Raw genomic sequence first — 20074 nt, forward strand, 5'->3', positions numbered from 1 at the left:
GGTAAACATTTTCCCAATCCACCCAAAAATCGTCTCTTCTACTAAGAGGACCAAATTGTTCCATTTTACATAACCGTTTTACTGATGATTGCCAGTCCTGAACAAAGGTGGGTAATGAGTTCACCCATTTACAACATATTTCTCGTCTAGCCAAAAGCATTAATACAAACAACAAATGCTCTTGCTGCACAGTCACTTTCTGAACCTTTAGATCTGGATCGCATACCCCAAACCTTACCATAAGGAGATTTATTCTTAAGTTATCACCAAAAATTACCTTAAGAATACTTCCTATATCCTCCCAGTACTTACTCAAAATTGGACATTGCCAAAACATATGAACATCATCTGCATTGGCATCCCCACACCGCGGACAATTTTTGTTGAATTTCCCAATGGCTGTTAATCTAGCTGGTGACCAATATACCCTATGTAATGTAAACAGATGTTTCTTCTTCAATGCCGCCGATTTAATAATACACCACAACTCAGAACATGACTTTTGCCATAGAGAAGTAATTTCTAGAGTAGGAAAAATCTTCCCCCATTTCAACACAGGGAGAGAAAAAACATCTTCTACTACTTCCAACTGCACATGATACCAAAAGGCAATCTCCTTCTTAATACATGTCTGATTTAATTTCCCCTCCCACGAACTCCTCCCTATTTCTCCTACTTGGCGAGACTTAACCCAACTAGATAATTGGAGATACTTGAACTTAGAAATTGTCTCATATGTACACTCCTGGAGTGCAGACCAAGATATTCAGAGTCTTCCATGATCTGCCCCCATCTTACCACACCATTAACTCTCAGCGGAATTGATAACTTATCCATCAGACAATCAGGAGTACCTGGTGAATCCCAAATGGGAGCAGAGCTGCAATAATAAGCTATCCCTAACACCTTTCAAAATTGCATCCAGACCTTACAGGCATGTCTGGGGATCTTCAAGCGAACCTTCTTAAAAAAACTTTGGATGCCCAAATTTATATAGAAAATTATCAGCTCCTTCCGCAAGATGCGCCGTCAAGACTCTCCAGACTGATGAATAATCTGACTTCTTATTCAATAACACTTTAATATTCTTTAGTTGGAAAGCCAGATAGTACCTATAAAAATCTGGAGATGCTATGCCACCCCACTCCTTCTTTCTACATAGCTTCTTCCATGATATCCTTACTCCCTTAGAAGCCCAAACAAATGTAGATAAGTCCCCCTGTAGTTTTTGAAACCAGCCCGACTTGAACTCTAAAGGAATAGTATTAAATAAGAAAGTAAACTTTGGAAGAATGCACATCTTTAAAATATTAGATCTTCCAATTATAGAAAGGGGAAGAGCAGCCCATGCCTTTAGAAGTTTTTTTAGTTTCCATATAAGCTCTGTCAAAATTAACCTTAGCCACATCACTAAGATCAGCCGTAAACTGGATTCCCAAATATTTAATCTCCTGTTTAACTAACGGAGAAACATAGACCATATTCCAACACATAATTTCCGTCTTCTCTGTATTTATACTATAACTTGAAATTCCACCAAACTGCTCCATCAATGTACTAATAATAGGTAGGGAGCCCGCCACATCACTAGTATACGGCATAAGATCATCCGCATATAATGCTACTTTCTTTTCCCAACCCCCACTCCAAAAAGGGGGAATATCCCTGCAGGCCCGTAACAGGATTGCCAAAGGTTCAATGTATAAATTAAAAAGCAAAGGTGACAAAGGACAACCCTGTTGAGTACCCTGACCAATCCTAAATTCTTGGGACAACAAACCGTTAACCAAGATTCTCACAGTTGGGTGTCTATACAGTTCCCTAATAGCCCTAATAAAATAAATTCCCAGTCCACCTGATTCCATCACAACCTGCAAAAAGAGCCAATTAACACGATCAAAAGCTTTGGCTGCGTCGAAAGTCAAAACCGCCAAGGGAGCCTTTTCCTGTAATGCCAAATCTACTACGGCAAGTAAATCATGGGTTAACTCATAAAGCTGTCTGCCTTTCATAAAACCCTTCTGATCTGGGTGAACCAAGTTACCTATAACTTTCCCTAATCTTCTGGAAAGGATCCCTGTATACAATTTGTAATCTGAATTTAGTAATGAGATAGGTCTATACGATGAACATAACATTGAATCCTTGCCTGGTTTTAACAATAATCAAATTATAGCTTCATTCCATGATTTAGGTACCTGTACCCCCTCTAGAAGCATAGAATTAAATAATTCCAGTAAAATTGGTATAAGTTCCTCCCCCAGTACCTTATATAACTCATTTGCTAGACTATCAGGCCCAACTGCCTTCCCTTTCTTCAAACGTTTATAACTTCAACAAGCTCTCCCCCGCTTATCTCACTACCAAGTAACTGCCTTGCCGATTCATCCAAAACAGGGAGATGGGCTTCTTTAAAAAATGCTCTGATCATCTCCTCTGAATTTTCAAGATTCTCCGTATATATTTCTTGAAAAAACGACACAAAGGCTCTCTCTATTTCTGACTGCTCCACACAAGGCTGACTTGCAGTATCCAATTTAATTGATGAAATAGACCTATTTGAGTAATCTGACTTGACCTTCCAAGCTAACAGTTTGCTGCACCCTTCCCCATATTCATAATGCGCGTACCGACTACTTTCCCACTTGAATCTATTACGATTCTCCAGAAAGAAATCTAACTCCATCCGTGCTTTATCCTCTTGATGCACCAATTCCTCTAGTTGCCCTTCCTTCCCTTCTCTTCGTGCATTGTGCATTAATACCTGTAAGGCATTTATAGATGTTTCAATACTTCCCAACTTCTCTTTCTCTTCTCGACGCCTATAGGCCGCCAAACTAATAAGTCTCCCTCTAATATATGCCTTATAAGCATCCCATACACACCATAAACTTGCTGATCCACGATTCAAATCAAAATACTCTCTCGTATCTTTCTTTAGCACCTCCACTATTGAATCATCTAAAAATAAAGAGCGATTTATTGTGCACCTAGGACCCGAACTCTCCACCTTAATACTCAGATGTAACTTTAAAGCTGAATGATCCAAAAGGTGTGCTGGGATATGAGCTACTTTTATCACATCTGTACACAAGCTCTTATGTATTAAGAAGAAATCTATTCTAGATTTATGGCCATATTTTGTTATTATAGAATGTGTATCTAGATCCTTAACCCCCTTTCCAATGCCAGATATCTACCAATCCTAAATCCAGCATGGCCTGCTTCACCTGTGACCTAGTTTTAGGTGAGTTAACCGTACCCCGAGGGGTGGACTTATCTAGAGCAGGATCCAACAGTATATTGAATTCACCTCCTAACACCACCAGATACCTAGCTAAAAGTAGAATATTATATAATTCTTGAAATGGTGTCGGATCGTCTAAATTTGGGCCATAATAACCTGCCACTGTGACCCAGTATCCATATACACACACTTCCACCACTACCCATCTACCCCTGGAATCTACTTGCACATTACCTACCTTAAACCTTCTAGACTTTTTAAACAAAATTGCCACACCTTTGACTACACAAGATTGAGTAGAACATGCACTATATAACACCCATTTCATTAGTTTAAGCCAATTTTCCCACTCTTCTTGTTGTAAATGAGTTTCCTGCAGTATAATTATCTCTTCCTCGGCCAGTCTTAGATATTCAAAAATCTTCCTCCTCCTATGCATCACCCTTAAACCATTAACATTCCATGAGAGAATCTTTAACTGTGATCTTGAGTACTTAGTCATTTTCAAAAAAAGAAATCTGGACACTATCCTCCCCCCTCCTATCTAAACAGATTATGAGGACTCCCTTATTTTTATCTTTTTGTGCCCACATGCCCTTACACCCAGTGCAAAGCCACCCCTCCACCCACCAAACCACCACCCAACCAAAACCCCACCCCAGGGGAACCCTCCCTACTTCTTTTAGGATAACCATCATGCCACCCTTATTTGAGCTCTCCGTCGGATATCATTTCCCATTTCCTACTGAGACGCCTTAATCTGCTCTATAAAAGCCCTGACCTCCCCCGGATCTCTCATATTGTGCATTTTGTTTCTCCACATAATGCGTAAAGCAGCCAGAAACCTTAACTGTACCGTGGCCCCAAGAGATCGAAGCTCTTGCATGAAGTTCCCCAATTCCCACTGCCTATCCAACGTTGCTCTGGACACATCTGATCTCACACGAAAAGACCAATCTCCTTTAGAGAAAGTTCCGATTTTAAGGGCTTCGGACAGGATTTTCTCCTTGATTGTATATGTAGCAAAATTTATCAAAATCCTCCTGGGGTTTTTCCTTCCGGGGTTCTTCCTAAACGGATCCCGATGAACTCTTTAGATATCCTCCTTTAAATTCAAAGAAGCTAAGCTCGGAATAGCCTCCTTGATCAGTGAAATGACATACCCTTTAATATCTTCCCCTTCTAAGCCCTCAGGAACTCCCAGCAGCCTAATATTGTTTTTTCTCATATTGTTCTCCGACGACTCCAACTTATCCTGCAACATCTTTTCTCCAAGTTTTAGCTGTGAGATATCCTTAGTATGTACCAAAAACCGCTCCTCCTGGGCCTCCACCACAGCTTCCAGCTTACCCAGCCTATCAGTTAACAAATTAATTTTGCTCTCCAACACTTCACAGGCTTCCTGAATTTTGACTTGATTATTTTCTGAGATCTCAAACTTCTCCCTAATCTCTTTAGTGAGAGAAATTAGCAATTCCTGCACGTCTGAGCTATTAGTCGCTGAAACGGCTGATGGAGTAATCTCTACCTCCGCCAAGATTGGTGTGGCAGAAGAGGCCTCCATTTGTCCTACTGGGTCCTCAGCTGGCTGGTCTAGCATATTACTATCAGAGCCTGCAAATTGTTGTGTTGACCCCAGACCACCGAAAGAAAATCGAACGTCAGCCGTGCCCTGCGGGGGAAGGGTTGTATTCCGAAAGTATCTAGTAATCAAAAACTCACTTTTCCCCGCAGGATCAGCTCGACCCTCCTTTGAGAAAAATTGGGAAACCTCCAGGGGTAGTTCTTTATGTTCAGCCCCCCTCCTCTCACCACCTTTGCTGCAAGTCTCAAATCCACTTTCACCTCTGTTTTTGTTTATAGCCGTTACTGGTAAATGGGGAGTAATACTCGCCCCCAGGGGGCCAGACTTACCTTTCTTTATGCTCTCCAACTCACCGACCTCTGCCCGGGCGCCCCTGGGGTGACGCTTGACCGGCGACATACACTGTGACGCTCTTGTGCAGTCCCCAACTCCTCTCCTCCAACTTCCACCCAGGTTTTTCCTGAGAGAAAGCCCAGGAGTTTCTGGTAATGCTCCACGAAGAGAGCAGCGAGAGGTATAGCGTCTCCCACGGCGCACACCCCTCGCAGCCTCTGCCCATATGCTGGAGTCCGACACGCGCTTCCAGTACCGCTCCTCGTCACCCTTCGCCGGAGCGCGCGTCTCCCCTGGCACGTCTTTCTTACCCGCTGTATTCCCTTTTTTTTTAACGACCCGTCCGGGGCCGAAAACAAACGCGGCTTGAAAACTCCTTGTGGCTCACACGCTCCGTTACCTCGATCCGGGCTCTAACTCTGACGCCGGCGCCGCAGCGTAACGTCACAACGCCTCGCGTCTGACGGAGAGCTCGCGGACCAGCTCTCTAACTGGCCGCCATGTACCCCGCTGAACTTTGTTCTTCCTGGATGAAGTTATTTATTGTATTTATTTCATTTCTCTGCCACAGACTGCTTGTAATGCAGGAAAAGGGGATTTTCTTTGCGCAATGCCACATTGTTTTAATAAAATGTGACCTCTGGTAGGTAGACCCTTCTGATCACACCCCACCATTTGAGTAAATAGAAAAGAGTGGATAATAATATCGGAGTGACATGAAGTTTTCAGAAACCCGGGCTAAACAAAAAACGTTCCAGGCTGTTTACTATCAGGGCTTCTGTTGGAGGAGGAGATAAGTCAGGGATGTCACTGTGTTCTGAGAAAACATAAGGGCTTTGCGTGGGCAAGCCCTGTCAGCCCTACTGTGCAGCTTTCAGCCACATACTGATGCAGGCGCAGTGGGGCTTTTCAAAGTGCACAACTTTCACTCTGAAAATGTTGTGCAGAAAATGTTTTACTTTCATCATGTAATTAAATATATGCTTCACTAGAGAGGCCAGAAAAGGCTAGGGGCGTAGCCCCTTAGCCCTTGAACACCAGCCGCCCCTGGTGCATAGGGTGAGGCAAGCAAGATAATTCATTGCAAGGCATAGGAAGTAGTTGCAATGCTCCCTGTAATAGAGATACACCAATTGGGAGTTGTGGACACGCTTATTCTCAACTTGCATGCCACCTACCGCATTAGGTAGTCAGGGATCTCTGCTGGCACACATCTGAGCAGTGCATCCACTTTCCTCCCTTGGTGGTCTTGTCCACAGCGGCTGAACTCATTTGTCCATCTTTGAGACAGCACAGTATCCAATACAGTCGAAGAGTCAAGCGTGTCGCTCAACGCACCAAAGCAGGAACGGATTATGGAACAATAATGGGAAACTCCACTGGGGTTGTAGATATAACATAGGGCACATGGTGGGCTGGGAAATAAGATGCAAACCCCTTTCGGCTACAATTTGAACAATATTGCATTTTAGCAATTTAATATTCAATTTGCTTCCTAACTATTTTGAAACCAAATTGACAACACGTTTGCTGCCCAATACACTTCTGGAATATTGGCCCTACTTAACTATAAATCAACTGAAGTAGTTAGTGAAGATCCAGAGAGTCACTATATAAAATGTAAACCTTTTACATTTTAGCATGCAGATTTTTGGATAATTTCCTTATTGTATCTAAAATTTTACTCGCCAGTAAAATGATCCTCTCATCTATGGCTACTAACAGACTATGTATCATTTACTCATTCAGCAATGACAACTTGAATATAGCACATGCATCAGCCAGTTGCTGTCCCCGCACTGGCCACTATTGCCTGCAGTTCTACCCTTTTTCTGTTTTGTCAATCCTTCACCTGTGGTAATGGTCAGGACACAGAATGGCATATATAGTCACTTCTGGAACAAATATTGGTGTCTGTCTTTCCTGCTGTCTTTTCATGTCATATTCTATTGGACTACAGTAATATTTGGCATTAAGTAGAATAATTTATGTCCATTCCTTGCTACATTTTCAGAGATATTCTCTTTGCTTGATAAAGCCAAACTATTTCAAAAAGTGCTCTTTTATCAATTGGGGAGAACTAGATAAATCAAGCAGAGTGAACCATCTCCGGAGACCGACAGCACAAATGAGCCACGAAGGGCTGGTCTGACGCTATGACATTTGTCCATCTGACATACTGTGGAATTCTTCATTGAGCCTCTAATAGGTTGTCTTTGTTCTTCCAAATAAAACAAATTTGATGCATCTTTCCCTTGCTTGCTTTCACTTATCACCTAGCCCCATCACAACGGTGATTTCCCCTGAAATGACTTACAGAAACAGCATTTGCCGGGACCTACCGGATTCACTCATAGGACACCTTCAGAAAGTTCAAACTATACGAGTTTGTCTACTCACCAAAATGCACAAAACACTGCATTTCTCCCGTTTTGTGAGCTTTCACTGGCTCCCAGTGACAAAAAGAAATCACATTCAAGACATCAAGCATTGTTCAGCTTCCTTTCAGAACATTTACTTTTGCTCCATGATGTCCTGATTTACATGTTAACAAAGATGCTCCTCGAGATCCACAGACTCCATGCGTTTCATCATCTCCGGTGCACACAAATCACAGGCACAGTGAAAGCTGCAGACCCTTTTCCTACTTAGATGCCAATCTCTGGGGCTTTCTACCAGGCATGGTCAGAGCAGTTGATGAGCTGAGCTCCAGAAAAGCAATCCGCGCCTGGCCATTGGCCCAAAAAATCATCCACCAACATTCATCTTGGATCAGGAACGCTGAGGTCATATATTAGAATGCATGCACTGTATACAAGAAAACACACACATGTACCGCCATGCTTGGGACCCACTCAGGAAACGCAGCTTTATTCCTGCTCAGGCTTGACTCCGCCCTTTATACGATTGCCTCATTACCCCTCTCTGACACGCCCTCTTTATGCAAGAAAAGCACTGTGCTAACCTGGTCAAACACAATACTGACCCAAATAAAAAGCTGAAACCCTAGTGATAGTAGGAGATATTGATGATTTTGTCAGGGGCGAAATTTAGCCAGTAAGACTGGGGGTGTGGGGGGGGGGGGGGGTGGTTAAGCTGTAGATTTTCCGACAATCAAGGTGAGATATAATGTTAATCCTTATAGGGGAAGCAGCACACAAGGGGGATTTAAGGGTTAGTGGAAAGGCAGGGCAGTGTGGATTGTGAGGGTACTTAAAACAGTATTGTGATACATCCGAAACAGAGGAGAGTGTGTGTGCTTGTTTTTGTATTAGTGAGTTTTTACCGATTCCATATGAAAGCCGATAGACACCTTACCATACTCGACTCGAAGCTCTTGTACCCAACTATTTAATAAATAATACATTTATTAGGAGGGGTTTAACCACTCAAACACCCCGAAGCTACGCCCCTGGATTTTGTGCAAGCTGACAAGGAATTGAGATACCAGAATTAAGGGATGCCCCGTGCAGACGTTGGCTCTCTACACAGACCACCAGAGGTGGGCTCACAACTTTTTTTTTTTCTCACAGTTTGGAGTTAACTTGGCTTGTGTTGTGTGTCAACTTTATCTTTCTTAGCAGAGTACGTTTTGCGAGCACGCGGGGTTGTTGTTTCTTATGTCAGTTTCTATGGCAGTGACTTTATCCTTTAAATAAGTTTCATTACGTGTATTGATTCTGGATTCCTAATAGCAGTAGCTTGCTTTTATCCACATTTTTTATGTCCTTTACAACTTCATTATGTGTTTCTGCCGATGTTTTTTTTTTTGCAATTGACTAAATGTAACGTTTAATTCTATTTCCAAAGGCTGGGGAAAATTAGCGCGGCTAACGAGGGCCCTTACAAGCAGCCGGGGAGTGCTACAGCAGCTCACGCCGACCGTCCATAAAGGAGAAAATGTGCATAAACATTCCCGACTCGCTGAGGTAATTTCTTCATTTTTCTTTAAAGGAAAGATTGTGGTACTCCTTTAGGTACAGGCTCATGAAACTCTGAATTCTAAAGGTTGTTGAAACATTGGGACCTTACATTGATATAGCAGTGGACACCTTGTTCCCTGTGGCATTCAGTTCCTGTTTTGGTTTTGCCCAGCTAGTATTTCTCACAACAGACAGGAGGTGGAGACCGACTAGTTTATATCTGGAGGAGGTACAGGTGTGTGAGATGGCTACATGTTATTATCTTGGAGCTGGGCTTATATGATTTGCTTAGAGCTGCCGATAAGAACTGGCTTGGAATCACCTTAGCCAAAAGAAGTACTGATTGGGATAAAATATTACAGGTGATAGGGGCTTCATTGTGGATTTTTTTTTTCACTTGGACCTCAGGAAATCTGAGAGTGTCATCAAGTTTGAGAAGCCAATGATGATCACCCATCGCTTGTAACCATTTTGCTTATTCTCCATTCCCTGTGGATTGTGTGCGCCCCACAAAATGTCTGACTGGACTGAAAGGGAGAATTTCTTGGTAATGAAGATCCGTAATGGAGCTTGAAGCATGCTGAATCAGAATTTCATTCGAACTCCTGGTTAACATAACAGATCTGTCTCTGCAAGTCCAACCGTGGACTGTGACTTCAATATGTGACTATGCATGAATGTTTTTTCATGGAGCAGTAGAATGCATGGTTTTGTCACTGACACATGGTGATGGGTCTTGTGAGAGGTAGCACCAATGATTATTTGTCATAGCTTAGCCGTATAGTTATCCAAATCTAGGAATCTGTCTTGCTATTTTTATCTGGAGAGTTTGTTTCCAATGTTCTTGATTGGTGAGGGAGCAATAATTTGCTCCTGGTTAAGTATGTGTTGAAAACCATTGACTTGTGATAAATGTTTCCAAAATCAGTAACACAAAAGCATTTTCACCTCATTCCAGCATAGAATGTGCTCCCCTACATCCATGATGGTGACAACTGTTTGGAACAAAGCAGATACTTGTTTTTTTTAAAGGTTGGCGTATCTACTACAGTGTTATTTTATGATAAATCCATTGACAGTGCCGCCATAGCAACAATAGAATAAAAGTCCAAGGAGAGAAACTGAATCAGGGTGCTGGCACGTACATGTATGTCTTCTTCCCGCCTCGAGTTCAGAAACTGCATGCGCTTTGGTGAGGTGCCGCAACTTTTCCCACCTACACTAGAGTTCGACCAAATCTTTGGACTCAGTGAGGACTGTGGTAATCAGATTAATTTATCACAAATCAATAACATGAGAAACATGAACAATTCTAAACACCCTGACTAATTTAACCACAAAATCACGCTCCAAACTGAATAAAGTTTCAAAGCTTTATTACAACCACTAAGTCAGTGTAACGTAGATGGTGCGCAAAACTAAGCTATAAGCATACATGAAAACCATAAACTGACCAAAACATTTAAAAAGATTAAACTTACTAAACATCAATGCTATTAAACATCCTAAGAGATTAACACAAATTAACAAAACTATAATATGTACATCAAAATCAGATTTCAAAGAAGCAGATGGTAGTGACATCAAGAAATCATCAAAATTCAATTAATAACAATCAGTTTTCCAGGGCTGGGCCATTCTTATCCCTAATACGAATTTTGACTTGCAGGTGTGGGGAAGGACTAACACATGTGGGCAGAAAAAAAGAAGAGACAAAGATGATTTGGAAAAGTCATCTAACTAGGGTAACTCACTATAAAAATACACTGTTGTAATCATCCAAACTGAAAAGGAAACAGGAAACCACATTATAGATTATACCGCTTCTCCTAGGAAAGCAGACAGGAAAGATTTGTCGAGTCAGAGCATTCATAGCTTCTCAGCATCAGTAAACAGCAGCATCAAGGGCAGTGCAGAACACAAGCTGCACATAGGGCAGGTCAGCAGTTCAGAATTTATTGGTTATGTTAGTACTGAACAGCATAAGTAAATGGGGCAAACTAGAAAGAATAACTTGGTTTCTTCCTAAGATATCTAAGGGTCAAGGGGATTTAGGAGATGAGAGGGAAGCATTACAGCAAGGGGACCTAGGCATGACTGACTAAAAGTTTCAAAAGTCTCTCCCTAACTAGAAATCTCAATAAAGTTCTCAATGGTTGACTGTGTGGGGCCAACTTGCACAAATTTATGAATATCCAATGAGAAATTGTTGACAATGTCAAATTTGGAACTCTTCCAGATTTTCTCAGAGAGAATACGAAGTCATCTCGATGAATTCATACGGTTCCGCCAAAATTTGAAATGTATCCATCAATTGCAGCTTTACTATTCTTTCTCACGGTACACAGGGCGATTTTAACAGTTCTCATGTGAGTTGCAATAATTCTTCCTGTCTTGTTCAACAGCTAGAACAAATATTGTTACAGTTGTTATTAATCAAAACAAATCCTCTGTCCTTAATACAATTGAGCCTTATCTACCACGTCAGCAGTCTCAGAAATAATTCACGTCCACGGAAACATGATGAGTTTGCATTTCTTCCACCACTTCTGCAAAAATGAATCTTCAGGCCTAATCTTACTATGAAAGCCTAAATACATATTTTTAATGCAATTAATACACATAAATACTATTGCACACCTTACATTTTAAATCAGATATGCAAAGCAAATTATTTAATTGCTATCATTATGTACGTTATTAGAAACAATTTAAACGTGCATTAATTTGTCTGCCCACATGTAACTCACGTTAACAAATTAGTTTAAATCAATATAAGTACGATTAATTCATATTCATTTAGAACTCGGAATATACTTGTCATCTGTACCATTTCGCTGCAATAATGTTTTTAATATTCATGTCAGTAATTCATTTGAACATAAATGCACAATGTTTTCCATGGCAAAACCCGATGTCCAGAACGAATGATGATCACAATGTCAGCCATAATTCAAATATGCAAATTTTTACATTTCACATTCATTTCTCAATTAGGCTTTAAAATGAAGATTTATAAGTCGCCATATGCTAACCTCTATGCCGCTAATGTATTAGTAAAATGAGATTCCTACCAATCTTGCACTTGCAGTACAGGTTTATTCTATATTCTGAGTATATTGCGCCTGATTTACCAAAACATTATTAACTTGAGGATTCATAAGCTAAGGTTCAAACACGGATTGAGAATTGTCACAATGGAAAGCATAGTGAGATACAGGTAAGAGTGCTTAAGGATGTCACCAACAGTTGATGTAGTTACAATCCATGTACTATCTATTTATTCAACTACGGGAATTCAACAACTCTCCTTAATAATGCAACGACACTGAGCTAGCTTAATTCACCCGAACCAGAGGTTTGACAATGTATTCAAACCAACTTTTAGTCCACGTTTCTGTACTATTTTTCCTAGCTATCTGATATTTTGACGTGTGCAGATAGGGAAAGTGAATCAGAGTTTGGCTGCACTCGTTGTTCGAGAAATCCGAGTTCCATTTTGTGGTTAAATTGGGATATTTAATAGTTTGGTAAGCCAGCTGTAAATGCCCACAAAAGGTTGGCGTAGCTGCTCAAAGTTTGCAGTTTCTCCAACCCTACTGTATAACACAGCCAGGTTGGTGAAACCTAAGTGCGCATGTGCGGTTGGATGGCCTGAGACAGCCGGCCAAACACACATGCGCACTTAGTGCACAGACTCCACTCCCTCTCCCTCCTCCCCCTTCCTGTGGCCCAGCCCTGCCCCTCCCGCACATACTGCTGGCTGAGTAAGTAGCTGTAAAGTAAAACAATAATTAAATATTGTTTTATTTTACAGCTGCTGGCTCATAGCTGCAGGGGTGACGCTCCTCTGGCATTGCGGAGGAACCACCCCTGGTAGTTACTCTGACCTGCACTTTATCATGAACACCCAGAACAGTTTGCAGACCCTGGATTATTGTACATGGAAATACCTGGCCACTCAGCATGGCTGGTGACAGATTTGAACCTCATATTATTGCTCTGGGTGGAATACTTCCATTCGTAATGAGTTTCATTTTGTTTAAAATAAAGTTTTGTACACAGGCTGCAGAGCCCTGGGTTGTAAAGTATGTAATTTTGGAACAACCTTATTTTACTAACTTTTGTTTTGGAAAACCCTACAAACTTCAAGCATTCATCATCTTGATACATAGGTTTAACAAAACCGATGGGAATAATAACATTTGATTATTTACAGTCCTTGACCATATCTGATAATAAATAATTTTGCCTGCCTGAATTTAAGTTGGTACTGGTAAAAGCGCTAATCATCTTCCTAGGCAGAATTCCTAATGACTTACTCCTAATAGTCCCACTTTACTCCTCATCTTTCAGGAGTACGGTGGCCAACTGCCCTACATCAAAGGTTTGTAGTACACAGAGGTACAGACAGGTGCTTCCTTACCCACGCCACCTCTCCCTATCAAAAGAAACCAGAACATGCTCCTTTTGTGTAAAAATATTCTCAAGGATACAGCAGAGCACATCCCAGCATGGAGGAAGCTGGGACCTGCTGGTGTAGGACCTTTAGAGACAGGAATTGGTTGTCTTAGATGGGTTTTGGAACGAGCTGGGGGACCAATTGGCTGTGACACTGGTTTCCTGTAGTGCAAAGGACTGAGGGATAGCTTTGTACTAAAGCATCTTTCTAAAACATTAACTGAATCACACAGTTAATGTTAGGTAGGGAAATTATGGAAGATTTAGTTTAGTTTGCTCAGTTGTTGCCAATCATATACTGAGTCTGCATTTTAAAAATTGTGGTTAGAGACTGTTGATGGGAGCTGTCTGGAACAGAAGAGAAGATTAATTTCTACAGCCTGCAGAAGACTTCATATCTTCATTATAGACAGCTGGGGAGAGAAATGTCATTATAGGTTCATCCTGAATCTTTAGGACTGGACAGCTGCTCCAAATGGGATATCCTCTTGCTAAGCTACAAAGGAACAAGAGAACCAGGTCAAATTATCTAGGAGAGTTGGCTTGCCTGTTGGTACGGCTGTCTTAAAGCTGAAGCATACAGACTGTCCTGTAGGTAGAGGAAGCTATACTGCCCTGGAAGAGGACCAGTGGCTACTGGAAATTCTGAACCCTAATCTATTTGAAACTTCTCCCATATGTCTGGGAAGTGAAGTGGACCCTGCCAGTTGATGGCGGTGGAGGTGCTGCAGTGGAAACCCAGAAACCAATTGCAACTGGACATTTTGCTGTGGGCCTGATGGGAATTAAAGAGAGTCTGCCTAGCACCTAAACTATTGCTTGTTTTTGCACAATCTTTTCAAGAACCAAGCATGAGTTAAAGAACTCTTGAAACAAGTTAGGATTTCAGTGTTTTTCTTTGGTTTAGGGCCTGGGCGAAGATGCCAATGCTGCCTGACAAAGAGCCACTCTTACTGACTACATTTTGTAGTTTTGTCCCACTCCTAGTTTTTTCCACAAAGTTTGAAGCTACCGTGTAACCCAACAAGTGAAATATCCCTCCTCATGGAGCTCTGTTCGGCTAAAACTTCCAACCATGCCCAACTGACTATTGTCAGCCTATTCAAAAGTTTAAGTTTGAAGATAAAACAATTGTCAGGGAACAACTTTTAATAGCCCATACTCAATCGCCATTCAGCCACAGAAGATGCTTAAGTGTCAGTTATTTGCATCACATTGACTAACATTGATGTTTAATTTCTTTTTTTTCTTATTGGGTACTTTAATAGCTTCTGTTTCCTATATTTGGTATTCACAATTTTGGTGTCATTTCCTCATCTTTTCTTTTTAGCTATATTTGTGGGGACACTTTAAGTCTGTTATTTGTTGCACAAATTGTAGTTGAAATTTTTTCAAATGCCCTTGTGCTTGTGCCCACCTGCCCTTGGCATGATTTCATACAGAAACATGTTTGCATAACTAGTTTTAGGTTCTGTGGAAGCTTATGCACAGCTCACGTAAAGACTTTCACCTGTCTCCCTCACGGCTTTACAATCCGGTTTTCTATAGACAGCATATGAAGATAGTGCTCCATTTATTCAATGATCCTGAGCGAAAGTATATTGACTCTGTGTTGGAGATAAACAAATGGACCTGCACTTAAACTGCTTGTGGCTTCCCATGCCTGAGATGTGATTTTTCAGTGTGCTGTTTGCAGGGGTGGCTCCTCATATGGGCGGAGAAGCGTTGCACTCCCCCTCTCCCCCCTCACCAGCAGCAGAAGCTGCAAACCTTTCAGAACAAAAGGATAATAAACTATGTTTATTATCCTTTTGTTCTGAAAGGGGCGGGGCCACGGGGGTGACATGCACTGAGGGAGCGTACTCAGCACTCTCCCTCAGAGCGCATGTCTTGGGCCGGCCAAACACACATGCGCAGTAGGCTGTTTCCAGCCCGGCAACACAGTTTCCGGGCTGGATAGAGCCTGCACAGGCTCCCAGTCTGCCTGGGAGCACCCTGGCTGGGTGCTCCCAGCCAATCCTGATGCTGCTTTGAGCAGCGTCAGGATTGGCGCAGGGCAGGCTGGGAGCCTGTGCCTGTATCCTTCGATGGAGGAGTGACACGCGGCGAGTTAAGGTAAGTTTTTATTTTTATTTTTTAAATAATTTAATATATACCCCCCTCTCTCTCATTACTTTTAGTGGACAGCATCTGGGAAAACAATGGTGCACTTAGTAAATGTAGGCCTTTTAACATACACAAATGAGACTGCCCTCAGAACCCATCCCCTACCTCTAAAATCTGTAAAATTAAACACTCAATCTTGGATAGCATTATGGTTTAGAGATCTTACCCAGAACTGTGTTATCAGTTAAAAGTTAAGGTATAGAACATTGTCATGTCAGTAGTCATCAGCTTTTCTGGCACTATAATTAGGGATTCTGTCCTACTTCCCATTATTGTAGACAAATGGTGTGTTTAGGTTACTTACTTTGGATGTTATGACCACATAACTCCACCAGTGTGTTACTCCGAGATATGAACGTCATTGACTAGCCAGAAATCTGCGAACACTGTCAAAAAGGCTTACAGATTCATGGTACTGCATTATTCTTGACTCTTTCCTGGTTTCCAAAGAAGATGATATGGTACCCAACTGGATAGACTATTTGCCTAATGAAGAACAATAGTGATGTACAATTATCTACAGATTTCAATTATGAGTATTACCTCACAGCGTTGCTATGGTAATTTCTGGCAGCATAAAACAATTTATGACAGTAAAATATGACACAATAAAGCACACAGTCAGAACCTGGCAACATCAACTGAGCCGTATGTTCTTTTGAGGTCAATAACTGAGCACTAAATTAAAAGATAGCTGTTCTTTCCACTACATAAAAGTGATGTAAGGTTGTGCAAGATAAAGAAACCAAAATATTATTTAAAATGTTCTATTCCTTTTTTTTTTTTTTTTTACTGTTCTTGACTTTTGTTCTGAGGTATCAGCTTGTATAAGAAGGGAATGTGGGGGCAGAGAATAGCGCTATCGCGAAGATAATGGAATTACATTTTCTAAATGATAAAATATCTACGTATCTGCTTTAAGCCAGTAACACTTGCATCCCTGATTGTCAGAGAGAGAGGAAACAATAGTATCATTGCTGGAAGCCAATGAAGTACTTAGTGACAGAAAATTGAAAATTCTAGTAAATGTTCCATATTATTTCTTGATTATGGACACTTTTTTCAAATCTAATTGGTCCTTGATAACCAGAAGCATCAGGTGAAACTGAAACTCCTTCTCAGGTGGTGATTTCATGTGTCTTTATGTCCATCCTTGTCTTCTGTACATCAACCATATCCACTAATTCATCTAAATCTTATCCATCAAGGTTGGGTATCCTAATGTACCATGTTGGTAGGCATATAAAGGGTGTCATGTAGAAAGTCTATTTTGTGAATCCACAAATACATTAATAAATAAGCTTGTAATTTGGAATATCAGGGTGTCTCCTAAGTAGCATGTTAGGAAGAGCCATTTAGGACCATGGAATATTTTGTTGATGGAGCTTTGGAAGGTAGCAGGGACATTACAGAAGTTGAATAGCATAACCAAATACTGCAGCTCATCCTGTTTTAGGATTCTGATTCATTTCAAAGCATCGTGGGTGTCAAGTGTGGTAAGGAACTTAGTTGTAGTTTGATCTAAGAGATCTGAAATCCACTGGATGTGTACATTTAGCAGAGTCTCACTGAGTTGAGCTTTCTTCTGTGTTTTTCTAATGGAGCAGTTCCAGTTGGGAATTGGATTTGTACATAGATGTTTTTCACATTTTCTCAAATGTATTCCTAAAATGTGTTTTTTTTCTTTGTGAGGTAAAGCAGTATGTTGATGGGACAATTTCTATAGGATATGTATGTAGATCTATTGGAGAGTCATGTCACTAAGATAGAGATAATTAGATACCTTTTTAATATTAGAAGCTCTTAACAATTTTCAGTAATCTGATGGTTCCTTCTCATGAAGAAGAGCTACACAATAGAAATAACATGGAGAATTTGAGAGTTAGAAAGGGAGTAACATACAGGATATTTATTTAAAACAGTTTATCTCCATTCTTAATTTCAGTGTGCTATTTCTGTAATTAGTTAAACAAGGCAGCCATAAGTTTAGCCATCAAGGTAATGCAGTGAGGTAGCATTGGGAACTGCCATTTTCAGTTATCTGAATAAACAAGTTATTGTCAGAAATTATTTTTATTCAGGTGCACCAACAACCGTCAATGATATGATCATGGCACAGCCTTCCACCACTGTTATGATCAAAAGAGTTAACAGAGAACTCTTATACTTTGACATTCTTTTATGCCTATGAGATGGAATAGCAGAAAACTAAAAAGGAGGCATGAACAATAGTGTTTTTGATGACCATAAGTAAATAGACTGAAAATAGTAACACACTATATGATGATGATACATTTGTCCAGAAATGCATGTTACATTTTAGTGCTTTTTAATTCTGTGTGAGGAATTTATGAATCAGGTGCCTGACATTACTGTATCACTCACCTAATTGAGCTTGGATAGCATGACAAGTTAGGTTCTAGACTTCTCTTTGGAAACATTGCATTTATCATAACAGCATAACCTAGACATTATCAATTTGCCATTCATGCTTACCTGTCAATATGACATATTTTTGCTGCTGATATGTATCCCACATTCCATCATTCAGTTTTTCATACGTTCATGATGATCAGCTGTGTACATTATTATGTACGCCTCTGCAGAGATTCTGAGCAAGCAGTCCTAGTATGAAAAGAATAGATGTAAACATTTACCAACATTTCATTGCTTTTGCTTGCGAAGGAGACCATTATCCTCCAGATAGTTCTGTGACTAGAACCTTAAGGGTGACATCCAAGAAAGCCTCTTCAATCTAATCTATTATATTGCTGGAGCATTTTCTTCTCAACTAGGTCAACAGATCTTTGGACCCAGCATAAGGGTGTGGAAAACCAGACAACAAATTGCAATACAAGCCAATTCAACTACACAATATGGCCAAAGGGGCCATACAAGGAAAACTCCAGTTGGGAATCAATTTAAGAGGTTTTATTACAAACGTAAGCTCAACATCATGTAGATAGTTCTCAAGATAAAGTTATAAAGATACAATATCACCAAAGGTTGGCGAAGGCTATGAAATATGTTCAGGGACACTAACATTAACAGAACTAACACTCAACAAATACAATACAGAACATCAGCAGAATTATCTGATGAACAGAAAACACACGTTGCTCAATTCTAATAAGCATTAAGGCAACTCAAATTATCAAGATTCCACTAGTTTGACCAACGGGAAATCCTACAGATTGGCCAGGCGGGGAATAACATGTGCTGGGCGGAACACATGCGGGCAAAGGACAAAAAAGCAAAAAGAATTTGGGAAAAGGTGATCTCGGGCAACAGGCCACTAACTAAAATAAGCAAAAAAGTAAGTGAAAAAGGAAGGCATCAGCATTTCAGAAGCTCAGTAAAGAATCTTTTTCTTCTTTGTGTTAGAGAAGAATCTCGAAGTCTTAGCAAGGCATTTCAAAGGGGCAAGGGTAGAGAGGACATTACCTCTCAGAGTCCAAGGGGCTCAGCAAGCAATATGAGATAGGGCAAACTGCTGAGCAAGAACAGTTCCTCTCCTCTTTCGGGTCGTTCTTCCCTTGATTCTGAACAAAGTCCAGCTGGAGAACAATGTTTTAAACTTCATAGGGCAAGATGATTTGTCAGCTCATTAGTCCACCTTATGTTAAAGGGACAACATCCAGTAGCAATCTATCATGAGACTCCAACTTGAAACATTTGTGTGGTTTCCCCGGTTTGTCATGAGAACGGTGTCTATCAGTACTCTTCCATGCAAGTTTGCAAGATTTGTATAAATTGCTAGTACACAGTCCTAAATGTTCCAGCTATGTGTTAAGAAATATAGATATCTATTACCAAGCTGGTATTCTCATGGGAACGAAATCTGGAAGAAAGCTACACGTTAGCAAGTTGACTTGGCATTTTCTGCAGTCCCAAATACATGGCTTAGCAGGCCTCACTTAGGCTAGTGCAAGTGCATTAAGAAAATTCAAATGAAACATTTTAAGACCAGCAGCAAACTATACCTTTTAGTATTAATAAACTTCAGTTAGCAGTTATGTTACAGTAATTGTAAACAAAATAACTCACTCACTACTTAATACATTTACAGTAATGTGGCGCAGAACTGCATTTCTCTATTTTTGCATACAAATTTAAAACACTTTTCATTAGGAATCTAAAATCATTTTAATGCAAACTCTTAGTTTACACTCTAAAATGTAACATAATAAATTACTTCTTCAAACATGAAATGTAATCTCAATACCACATAGGTTTAGATGACTAACATGGCTTCTCAATGCATCACATTACAATCGCACGATTAATACTTTGATTAACATAATGCATAAACTGTCACATTCAGATGATCTCTGTGACATGAGGGACTATACTAAAATT

General features: G+C 40.5%; 1 protein-coding gene across 1 annotated transcript in view; it reads left to right on the forward strand.

Annotated features, from left to right (window-relative positions):
- KCNH1 (potassium voltage-gated channel subfamily H member 1) overlaps positions 1–20074 on the forward strand; it is an 849123-nt gene that overhangs the window by 271711 nt on the left and 557338 nt on the right. Inside the window, exon 5 of the mRNA XM_069236535.1 lies at positions 8976–9094. Within this exon, the coding sequence (XP_069092636.1) occupies positions 8976–9094 (119 nt within the window). The remainder of the gene's footprint in view (positions 1–8975; positions 9095–20074) is intronic.

The sequence above is a fragment of the Pleurodeles waltl genome, chromosome 5, assembly GCF_031143425.1.
Source record: "Pleurodeles waltl isolate 20211129_DDA chromosome 5, aPleWal1.hap1.20221129, whole genome shotgun sequence".
Classification (NCBI taxonomy): Eukaryota; Metazoa; Chordata; class Amphibia; order Caudata; family Salamandridae; genus Pleurodeles; species Pleurodeles waltl.